Source organism: Phascolarctos cinereus, unplaced genomic scaffold, assembly GCF_003287225.1.
Source record: "Phascolarctos cinereus isolate Bilbo 61053 unplaced genomic scaffold, phaCin_HiC Scaffold_9;HRSCAF=440, whole genome shotgun sequence".
Classification (NCBI taxonomy): Eukaryota; Metazoa; Chordata; class Mammalia; order Diprotodontia; family Phascolarctidae; genus Phascolarctos; species Phascolarctos cinereus.
The window spans coordinates 13,563,877-13,575,424 of record NW_027556402.1 but is presented as its reverse complement, the minus strand read 5'-3'; the positions used below and the strand labels follow the sequence as shown (position 1 = coordinate 13,575,424).

General features: G+C 38.6%; 1 protein-coding gene across 2 annotated transcripts; it reads left to right on the top strand.

Moving 5' to 3' along the window:
* Nucleotides 1–10,805: 10,805 nt before the first annotated feature.
* On the top strand, nucleotides 10,806–11,132 carry LOC110202592 (tubulin-specific chaperone A-like). Of its 2 annotated transcripts, XM_078148499.1 has the most exons (2): nucleotides 10,806–10,965; nucleotides 11,053–11,132. In XM_078148499.1, the coding sequence occupies exons 1-2, from the start codon at nucleotides 10,806–10,808 to the stop codon at nucleotides 11,130–11,132; spliced, it is 240 nt and encodes a 79-aa protein (XP_078004625.1). The 2 variants fall into 2 exon arrangements, with proteins under 2 accessions (XP_078004625.1, XP_078004624.1); XM_078148498.1 differs by having other exon boundaries at nucleotides 10,806–11,132.
* Nucleotides 11,133–11,548: the final 416 nt, after the last annotated feature.

The following is an 11,548-nucleotide window of genomic DNA, read 5'->3' as shown; positions in this document are numbered from 1 at the left end:
GGTGCTTTTTTTGGAGGGGTGTTGGTTTTTTTGCTTCTTTTCCTTTCCTTTCATGGTATAGATCCATAAAAATATAGCCTGGTAGAAAATTCACATAGTGAGCATATCCTATAGTGTGTAAACGATTTGGGTTCTGTTTATTTTCTTGTCATGGACAATCTCATGATGGAGTAGGCAGACAAAATGGTTGCCTCTGAAGAAGAAATTGGCATGGCACATGGAAAACAATGCCTTCATATTCCACTATTTCTGTTTAGTCTGGACTGGCTCCATTGCATACAGTGCCATTAGAAATGCATATGTACCCATCAGACATTTCTGTCTTTTGGGTATAGGTTGAACAAGATGACTGCTGAGGTCTTTTCCAAGTCTGAAATGATTATGTCATTGTGTGCTCTCTTTCTCGTCTGAGCCAGTATCTTGTTAGGCAGAGATGTTCGAGATGCTTTTCAAGTCAAGTTGGCCCAAATGCAAACATTCTCTTCTTGAACAGACATTGGATTCAATAATTAGTTTAGAGTATGATTTTATGTATAACTTTGGAGGGAAATTCTTCTTTTGTGAAATGACAATGTGATCTTGATTATACGATAATCTTCTTATGAATTTCATGCCATACCATTACTAGTCAAAACAACTTTTTATCATCATCAGTCCTGCATGATTACCTTAGCTTATGGGGCTCAAGATGATTTGAGTTTTCAGCCATCACCACGGACAACAGCAAGATAATGGAAAACATGTTCCCATTCCCTAGTGACAGTTTTCATGTGAACCGTAAATAGACCATATTAAATAGACAACTGACATTCTTAAGCTTCATGAAACCTGTAAGGTAAAGGGAAGATGGATGTATTGTTTAGAGTATAAAAATCAATCGGTAAAAAGAGCCGTTAAGAAAACAACAGTCAAGACGGGTTTCCCTCCCCTCCCCTCACCCAGCCAGTTCTGATCAAACTTGAGTTGTAATGAGATGCATCTGCTTCTACTTCAGGTAGAAACCAAGACTGTAGATGAGAACCTTAGCTTTCCCTTTTCAATTTCACCCCTTCCTTGAGGTCCAAACCTCCTTATCCAAGACTTGAAGCTTCACAGAAAACTGTGTCCTGGGAGTATTCACAGCAGCATCTAAGGAGAGCAATTTTCAAGTAGAATTTTATTCACAAAGAAACTCACTTCATGGAACCTTTGGAGAGACAGTGTACCTTCCTTGTGCCTCTAAAAGAAAAAAAAATACAAAGTCTTCTGTTTGTCATTTAAAGTCAGTCATAATCCGGGTCTGGTGCATCTTTCTAGAATTATTTTATACATATGCACATATTTATACATACACATTCATCATACAAATAAGCACATCTCTGGCACACACACTCACGTATGTGCATATAGACACACGAACACATATATGGGAATATATGGATGTGTTGCATCATATACATGTGTATATATGTGCATATGTGATATAGTGTACATATGCATACATGTGGATTTATATATGCACATACACATATTCTACACATTGCTATTGTTCTGTCCTGTCCAATTCTTTGTGACTCTGTGGACTACAGCATGCCAGGCCCTTCTATTCTCCACTATCTCCTGAAGTCTGTCTAAGCTCATGTTTGTTGCTTCCATGACACTATCTATCCATTGCTGTCTGCTTTTCTCTTCTCCTTTTGCCCACAATCTTTCCCAATATCAGGGACTTTTCCAATGAGTCCTGTCTTCCCATTATGTGGCCAAAGTATTTAAGCTTTGGCTTCAGTATTTGTACCCCAGTACTGCGATTCTTACTCTTTTATTGACTATGAAGCGCCTGCATTTCTTCTAAGGGATTCTTGCTTACAGTAGTATATGTAATGATCACCTGAATTGAATCACCCCATTCCCGTCCATTGAAGTTTACTGACACTGAAGATGTAACTTTCCATTCCTGTTAAGCCGCATCCACCTTACTTTGGTTACATTGGAGGTTCCTCTGGAAGGCAATGATCCAGGAGGAGATTATGCACACACACATACACACACACACTTCTCCCCACCTCATATATGCATATCAAATCACCATATCCAGATCCTGGTGGCTATTATCAAATAACCCCATGTTCACTCTCCTTTCTTTCTCAAGGAGTTCAACAAGCAGCTTGACGTGTTTCAACACAACATCTTTCCTTATATACCAGCTTATATGTTGCTGCTACTCTTCAGTCCCTATGGTCTGTACCTCTTCTCTGCCTCAGTTCAGCTTCTCCAGTCTTCCATCCTGAATCCCTTGGTCCACTGTTAATTACATCATTTCTCTTTCTAGATCCTAATTAGGATTACCTTTATCTTCTTTCCAACGTGCTGCTGAGGCCAGGTAGAAATCACTCAATTGTGCTGATAGAGTTCACTACAAATCTAATCTTAACTAGGGGCTAACACCAATCCTTTAACTTTTCCCTTATTGATAATCAATAAACAATCATTTATTTAGCATTTTTGTTGTGGTTGTGATTGTCATTCAGTCACTTTCAGTCATGTGTGACTCTTTGTGACCCATTTTGATGTTTTCTTGGCAAAGGTATTGGAGTGCTTTGCTATTTCCTTCTCCAGCTCGTTTTACAGATGAGAAAACTGAAGCACACAGGGTTAAGTGACTTGCTCAGGGTCACAAAGTTAATGAGCTGGGGATACAAAGAAAGGTAAAGACAGATCTTGCCCTCAAAAAAAAACTTACATTCTAATGAGAAGACAAAATGCAAATAATTACATATATACAGAGCAGTTGAAAAGTAACCATAGAGAGGAAGGCTCTAGCAAATGGGGGACTAGGAAAGGTCTCCTGCAGAAAGTGGTGTTCAAGCTGTCTTGAAGGAATTCGGGAAATTCTTAAAAAAACAACTTTAATATATTCTTTATTTTTTTAAACTAAATTTAATTTTTTCAATTATCAAAAATTTTTTCCTCTCCCACTTCATATCTGTTTCTCCCTCATGGGGACAAAAAGAAAAAAAAAACAAAATCCTTATAACAAATGTGCATAATAAGCAAAACAAATTCCCATGAATGTTTTATTGTGCACCTTGAATATATCCCCTTTCTATTAGGAGGTTAGGTACAATGCTCATCATTTGGAAATGTGGTTAGCCATTGTGCTGATCAGTGTTCTTAAGTTTTTCAAAGTGGTTTATTTTTACAATATTGTTATTTTATAATTTGTTCTCCTGCTTCTTCTTACTTCCCTCTGTATCAGTTCATACAAGTCTTTGCAGGTTTTTCCCGAAACTATCATTTTCATTAGTTCTGACGGTATGACAACAATTCATTAAGTTCATATATCATAATTTATTCAGCCCTTTCCCAATTGATTGTCATCCTTTTTGTTTCTAGGCTCTTTCCAGTGCAAAAAGAATTGCTATAAATGTTTTTGTATGTTGAGCCTTATGCTCTTTCTGTGGTTTCTTGGGAGTTTGGCTCTAATAGTGGGATCACTGGGTCAGTGGATATGCACAGTTTAGTAAATTAAGTTACTTGGAATAGCAAATTTTAGTAATTTGAGAGGCATAATTCCAAATTGCTTTCCACAATGGCTGGACCATTTCATGGCTCCATCAATAATGCATTAGTGTTCCTGTTTTCCTTCAGATCCTCCAACATTTATAGTTTTCCTTTTTTGTCAACTTCACCAATCTGGTGCATATATAGTGAAATCTTAGAGTTCCTTAAATTTAAATTTCTCTAATTATTAATGATTTGGAGCATTTTTTAAAAGATGGCTTATGGATAACAGATCTTTTTTTCTTTTGAAAATTGCCTATTCATATCCTTTGACCATTTATAAATTGGGGTGTCCTTTTATTCTCATAAATTTAAATCATTTTCTTATGTAGCTTTGGAAATATTTATCAGTGGGAAAATGTGTAAGAGAAGCTTGTTGTGAAGATCTCCCCCAATTATCTGTTTCCCTTCTCATATTAGCTACATTTATTGATCTGTGTAAAAATATATTTAATTTTAATTTAATTTTTAAATAAAATAATTTATTTTCTGTGATCTTCTCTATCCCTTGTTTAGTCATGAATTCTTCCTGTATTCATAAATCTTCCTTGCTCCTCTAATTTTTTTTATGATGTTACCCTTTATGTGTAGGTCATGGATCCAGCTGGAATTTTTTTGGTATGAGATGTGCATGTGGTGTGAGATGGTGGTCTATACTTACTTTCTGCTAGACTCCTTCCCTGGCTTCCCAATACATTTTGTTGAATAGTGGATTCTTATCCCAGGAACTGGGATGACCCAGGGTCATCTCTACAGCCCCTAATAATATTGAAAGATTCTTCAACTGACATAAATCATAAGCCCCCGGTGACGATGGGATGAGGAACAACTCCGCAGAAGCAGTTTGCTCTCCAGTAACTCTTCCTCAAGTCTACTGCCCCCTCTCCAAAGAGGATAAAGCTAGACCTTGCACAGAGGTTAATGGCTAATGTTTCATTTGGAGTTTGTGGACTACCCAGCTCTTGGAATCAAAGACAAGAGCAGAAACCTTGGGAATGAGTTGGGCATCCAGACTAAACCCAATCTCAGGCACAGGGTGAGACACTATCCCTTCTTCATTACTTCCATAGGCCCAGCTGCCTCATCTCTCTGCCTTTCCAGCTCCCCCAGGAAGTGGGGCTGAAATGATTACAGGTATGAAGAGGCCTGGAGAGTGGGGATGTGTTGAAGACTCCTCAGGTCTAGGCGTGGTGGAGCAGGGCAGAAGGATGTTGCCTTTTGAGCTGAGGACTTCCCCAATCCCTTTAGACTAAGCCACCAAGATTTCACAGGCAGTGGATCATGCTGGGAGCCTCTGCATGGCTATTTTTCATAATTACAACACATATCACAAATAAAGCAAACCCATCGGGCCGGAGACAGTTTTTTTTACAAGCCAGATGCCATTCTTAGCCCTGTAATATTTTTCTTAAGGTTAAATTCAACCCTGAAAGATTAAAGTAAAATGGATACCTAGACACACACACACACACACACACACATACACCCCACATCCCACCATGAACGTCATCATTACAACCATCACCACCACCACCAGTCAACTTAGTTGGATGAAGGGGATGGAAGGAAGCATATTGTTTCGCCTTTTTTAAGGGGGAGATTGGGAAGGGGTTGGTTTTTCCCCAGAGCAGACTGCTCACACACAAAATTGCTGCTGGCACATCACAAATGCTATCATGGTGAAGAAGGTGGAGATTGAGAAGATAAAGATCTGAATTTCTGTGACCAGGATACTGGGCCCCAACAAGAGCAGGGCTGACCTAGGATTCCTGATCTTCTTCTTTGAGGTGGGGAGGCAGTCATGAAGTGTATAAGAAAGAGGGGGAAGTACCACAGCAGTAGGTCAGTTAGGTGGCACAGGGAATAGAGTGCTGGCCCTGGAGTCAGGAGTACCTGACTTCAAATCTGACCTCAGACAATTACTAGCTATGTCACACTGGGCAAGTCACTTAATGCTATTTGCTCAGTTTCCTCATTTGTAAAGTGAGCTGGAGAAGGAAATGGCAAACCACTCCAATATCTCTGTCAAGAAAACCCCTAATTGGGTCACAAAGAGTCAAACACGACTGAAGAACAACAAAACCAGAGCAATATTCATCATCATAATAGAACAGCTTCAAAGAAGTTTTTGCTGTAGCTTGTTTTCCCTTTCTTTGTATCTCTGTGCTAAGTAGCTAGTATGTACTTAATAAATGCTTGTTTATCGAACTGAATTATTAACTGACTGATCTCTATCTTTGGCTTTATGTTAATGATGACAGTTGGTGCTGGTTCTTGCTAAAGATCAAACAGATAGTTGTTCATTGAGTCTCTCACTAGGTGAATGACTGAAGCCATGCTGAAGGGGATGATGCTGACCGCAGGAGGAAATCTGTAAGACTTGCGCTGCTGGATAAGTGGAAACTGCCCGATTAAGCAAGAAAGTGTTCTTATTAACAGGCTGTGAAGGAAACAAGGGAGCAATCATTTATTAAATGATTACTTATCTACTAAATTTATAAATTTATTAAATGCCTATTATATACTAGGCACTGTGTTAAGCACTTTAAACATATAATTGCGTTTGATTCTTATGACAATCTTGTGACTTAGATGGTATTTTATTATTCCCATTTTATAGTTTAGGAAATTGAGGCAAACAGAGGTTGTGACTTGCCCAGGATCACACAGCTAGGGTCTGAGATCTTATTTGAACTGAGATCTTCCCGCATCTAGGCCCAGCACATTATCTATAGAAATTCTAGTTGCCCAAAGACATACGAACAGGGGCACCTAAGTTCTATTCTCAGAATAGGTCCTTTCATCATCCCCATTTTAGAGGAGGCAGTTGTGACAGAGATTGATGGATAATGATCCTGATGCAAGGAAAAAAATTAAAAAAACAAACAAAACAAAAATAAAAGACGGTCAATGAAACATTCAAAAATTGATCAGAAGAAAGCTCAGAAGGATACCCAGACTGGAAGGTAATGTTGTTATCATCATGTTATTTTTCATATTAATCACCGTATGTGATAGAAGTTCTGAGTGTCATTTGTAGTTTTCTTATTCTGTTGTTCATGCATTGAAATGTCCATGTTTGTTGGTGATTGTGAAATTTAGAATAAAAAATGTTTAAATGAAAGAGCTCACAGAAAAAAAAAAAGAAATCAATGTTATGCCACAACAAAAACATAAAGTTTAAAAAAAGACTTACCTGTTAGATGTGATCCAGGATTTTAAGTGCTGGCAGAGGTGGTTGTATTTTATATTAGAAGTAATCTTGGAGCACTTAAGTTGTGTTGAATTAGGAAGTAATATAATCAGATCTTTGTTTAGAAATACCACAATTTATTTTAACAATACCTATCTTTAATTGAAAAAATTGATTCAAAAAAATGACAACCAAAACCTCAAAGAAAAATATACTTTTATTTTACCATTAAAAGCAAAGTTGTACTACAAAAGTATCAACTTATGTCATTTATACTCACCATGGTCAAACTAAGGCAAAAAGCAGAAGTTCTGCCTATCATACCCTTTTAAACCATTAATGGCCTCGTACCTCCATGCTGTCCACATTTCTCTCCTGTCAGTCAAACACCATTTTTGACTGATGGATTGCATCTTTTTTTTTTCAACTAAAGGTAACTCTTTTTAAAACAGATTGTGGTATTTCTAAACAAAGATGATAAGATTACCTTTCAACCTGTGTATCCTTCTGAGCTTTCTTCTGATCAATTTTTGAATGTTTCACTGATGACCTTTTATTTTTGTTCTCTTATATCTTTTCCCTTGTATCAGGATCATTATCCATCTATCCCTGTCACAACTTCCTCCTCCAATATGGGGATGATGAAGGGAACAAAGCCCAGAACTGAACTCATGACATTACCTCACGTCCTCCACTATTCTCATCATTCCTATTACTTTGGAGAGCACTTTATGCTGCTAGTCACCCAGACTCACAACCTAGGTGTCATCCTCAACATCTCACTCTCACTCTTGCTCTCCATATGCAATCAGTTGCCAAGTTCCATTGAGTCTGCCTTTGAGACATTTCTTGTTTACACCCACTTCTCTCCTCTAATGCTGTTACCTTCGGAGTGCAGACACTCATTGTTTCTCACATAGACTATTGAAAGGGCCTTCTGGTTGATCTCCCTGCTGCAAGTCATTCCCCACTCTGGCCTATACTCTACTCAGCTGCCAAACTGATTTTCCTAAGTGTCGGTTTGACTGTGTTATTCCCTTATTCGACGAACCCCAGTGGCTCCCTCTTACTTCCAAGATGAAATATAAAACTTTCTTTGGCTTTGAAAGCCCTTATTGACCTAAGAAACACTTCCCACTTTTCCAGTCTTCTTACATCTTATTCCCTGTACTCTTCAATTCAATTCAAGTGATACTGGATTCTTTGCTATTTCTCAAATAAGACACTCTACCTCTCCACACATTTTCTTGACTGTTCCTGTGCCTAGAATGTTGTCCATCCTTATCATTACTTCCTGGCTTTCCTGGCTTCCTTCAAGTCCCAACCAAAATCCCATTTCTATAAGAAACCTTTCACAACCCCATTTAAATCTAGTGCCTTCCCTCTTTTAATTATTTCCTATTTTTTCCCTGTATGTAGATTGTTTGTGTATATTTGTTTGCTTCTTTTCTAGCCCACCGTACTCTGAGTCCCTGGAGGGCGGCAGCTTTCTTTTGTCTCTTTCTGGATCCCCAGTGTTTTGCACAGTGTCTGGCACATAGCTTAATACATGGTTATTGATTAATTGATTGATCTTATACCTTACGGTCCTCTACATGCACTACCAGGGACAGTGATCTTGCTATGTCTCACGAAAGACACTATCTCCCAGCGTTGGTCATTTTCATCGTTCCCCCGTCTGAAATTCTCTTTCTTCACCTCCATCTCTTGGCTTAGCTGCTTTCTTACAAGTTCTAACTTAATTTTCACTTTTCTCAGTAACCTTTCCCCAATATCCCTTAATGCTAATGCCTTCCCTTTGTGACTATCTTCAATTTAGCTTGTCTATAGCTTATTTGTTCATAGTTGTATGTTGTTTTTCCAATACATTGTGGGTTCCTTGAGTAGTGGGCCTGGTTTGCCTTTCTTTGTATCTGTAGGGCTTGTCATAGTGTCTGGCTCATAGTAGGCCCTTAATTAATAAATGTTTATTGACTTGTAAATGTTAGTATCCCCCCAAAAAACTTGTCCAACTTCTTTCTACCAAGGCAGATGACAGTAAATAACCCCAGGTTTCAGATGAATCTGGTGGCGTGATGGGAAATAGTCTCCAAAAATTTACCAAAATAAGCAATCTTTGTTAACTCTGCTCTGAGCCCCTAGTTCCCACATTTGGAAACTTCCCTTCACATTGAAAGTCCTTCATTAATAGGATTAAACAAGTTCATTTTTTTTTCTTAATGGTCAGGTACTTTATTGAAACTGCACCAAATAATTCTAAGTTGGAGCACAGCAAAATAACCCCTCAAACTGTCAAGAAAGCTTCTAAATAATAAGCTACCATGTTTGCTGCTGCAGCAAAATTGATTTCTTTCTCTCTCTCTCACCCCACCCAACCAGTCAAAAGGGAAAGAGTAAGGAAAAGATTTGGCAAATTTTAGAACTTGCTATGAGATTTCCTTGGCAGCCATTCTGAGAAACCAAGGGGAAGGTTTTGCAAGCTTTGGGGACCTTGCCAAGGTTTGCCTGAGTGAGTGCTCGCTCTGAGGGAATAGAAGGGAGCACGGCTGAAGGCTGGCACACCTCCTATTGGTAAGAGCATGGCCGAGATTTTGGGCACAACTCATCTTATTGGTCTTGAAACCACTCTGGTCAGCTCCACTTCCACTCCATTTCTCCCTCTCTTTCTCTCTCTGTCCTCTAGGTCAATCCAGGTTGACCCATTTTTTTTTGGATCATTACCAATCCTTGTTTTATTTCGCCCTGCTCAGCTACAGTTGCAGAACCAAAATGTATCTACATTCCCTGCTCTAGCTGCTTTGGAGGAAAACCCAAGATGCAATCTAGATGAGCATCTTTTTTTTTTTTTTTTGTAATTCTGTTGCAAAACTCAGGGTGGGAAATCTCTTCAAGGACAAAAGGAAATGGAAACCAAAGGATTCTGGGAAATGTGTGCCCACAAATATTCTTTACCTTCCCTGTGGTCTCCCTGACCCATTAATCTAAATCACTTTGGGGAGTTAGAAAATCCCTGTTGCCTTTGAATTTACTTTAATCAAGCAAAATCTTTCTTCTTCTCCAATCCCCCAAGTCCTATTTCTTATTTCCAGGTCATACAACAGGTCCCCATCTGTGAATCATCCCCTTAGTGGCCTGAAAGAATGACATGTGTACTTTTATCTGCAGTCTCTGCTGGTTTTACCATGGGTTTTCTATGTGGTGTAGTAGAATAAATTATGATAGCAAATAGGACCAGACTAGATCGAAGACTGAGGCAAAGAGCAGGCTGAGCCAAAGGCTGGGATGGAAGGAAATGAGCTGCTGTATGGAATGAGCAATTATGTCGCATGTTAACTTTCAGATTCATAATAAGCTATTTAAAAACTTACCATCTGTAGACTACGAAGAGAGAAATTTTACAAGCCCATATTAAATAGCTATCATGTTCCAGGTACCGGGCTAAGCAGTGGAGATACAAAGATAGACATGGGACAGCCCATGTCATCAGAGATCTTATGTTCTATTTTGGGGAGATAACGTGTGCCTAAAAAAAATCAGACATAAAAATATACAAAGTGATTTCTGAGGGGCGGGCAACAGTAACTGGGGTAGGGGGGACTTAACCTCAACTTTGAAGGAAACTGGGAAAGTATAAGGCAGAAGTAAAGATGAAGTTCATTTAAGGCACTGGAGGGGACAGCTTGTGCAGACATAGATGACAGATGAAAAGTCATACATGGCAAACAGCAGTAAGGTCAGTTTGGATAGAATGTAGAGTGTATGAGGAATAAGCTCGAAAAGGTAGGCTGGGATTACATCATAGAGGGCTTTAAAAGTCAAAATGAGGAATTTGTATTTTACCTTAGAGGCAATCTGAGCAGGGGAGTAACGTGGTTCAATCTGTGCTTTAAAATATCAGTTTGCAGATGCTTGACACTTACTAGCTGTGTGACCCTGGGCAAGTCACTTAACTCCATTGCCTTACCAAAAAAAGAAAAAAAAGAATATCAGTTTAGAGAGTGTTCGGTCTCCCCTCAGAGAGTCCCGACTTTTCTCTTTCCTTCTGCCAGCAGTGAGCGTTCAGTGGGGGACCATGGCTGATCCTTGCATGAGGCAGATCAAGATCAAAATGGGCGTTGTGAAGCAGTTGGCCAAAGAAAAATTGATGTATGAAAAAGAAGCAAAACAACAAGATGGAAAAGTTGAAAAAATGAAAGCTGAAGATGGTGAAAACGATGCCATTAAAAAGCAGACAGAAATTTTGCAAGAATCTCGAATGATGATTCCAGATTGCCTACACAGATTGGAAGCTGCACGTTCTGATCTTCTACAGTTGTTGGGAAATGAAAAAGACTTGGAAGAATATGAAGAATATAAAGAAGCACGTTCAGTTCTGGATTCAGTGAAGTTAGAGGCTTAAAAAGTTCATTAAACACTGGGGTCCATTCCACATTTTATTATGTTTGGCCATTGCTTTGTGTGTTGAAGTAGTGTAAGAATGTGATTCATTTTTCTTTATGTAGTTGCATCTCTTTACCTTTTCTCAACTTAAAGATGTACCAACTAAATGGGTTAGTCTGATACAGATGTTTATTATTTTGTGTTTTACACATGAGTTTTATTTGACTGTCTACCTTGAAAAAGAATCATATTTTTACCTGAAAAGTAAGATTAATAAGATTGCATTTGAATTTTTACTTTGATATGTTGGTTCCAAATCATGATTCTGGCAAGCATGATTTGGCTTAAAATTTTTTTTCTTATATAGAAAATCAAACTGTGGCCAGTTTGGGTTATATCTTCCAAATAGGGTATATATGTAGCATCTGGGGGGAA

Coding starts and splice junctions, on each gene's coding strand:
- LOC110202592 (XM_078148498.1), top strand. CDS start 10,806: ATGGCTGATCCTTGCATGAGGCAGATCAAGATCAAAATGGGCGTTGTG.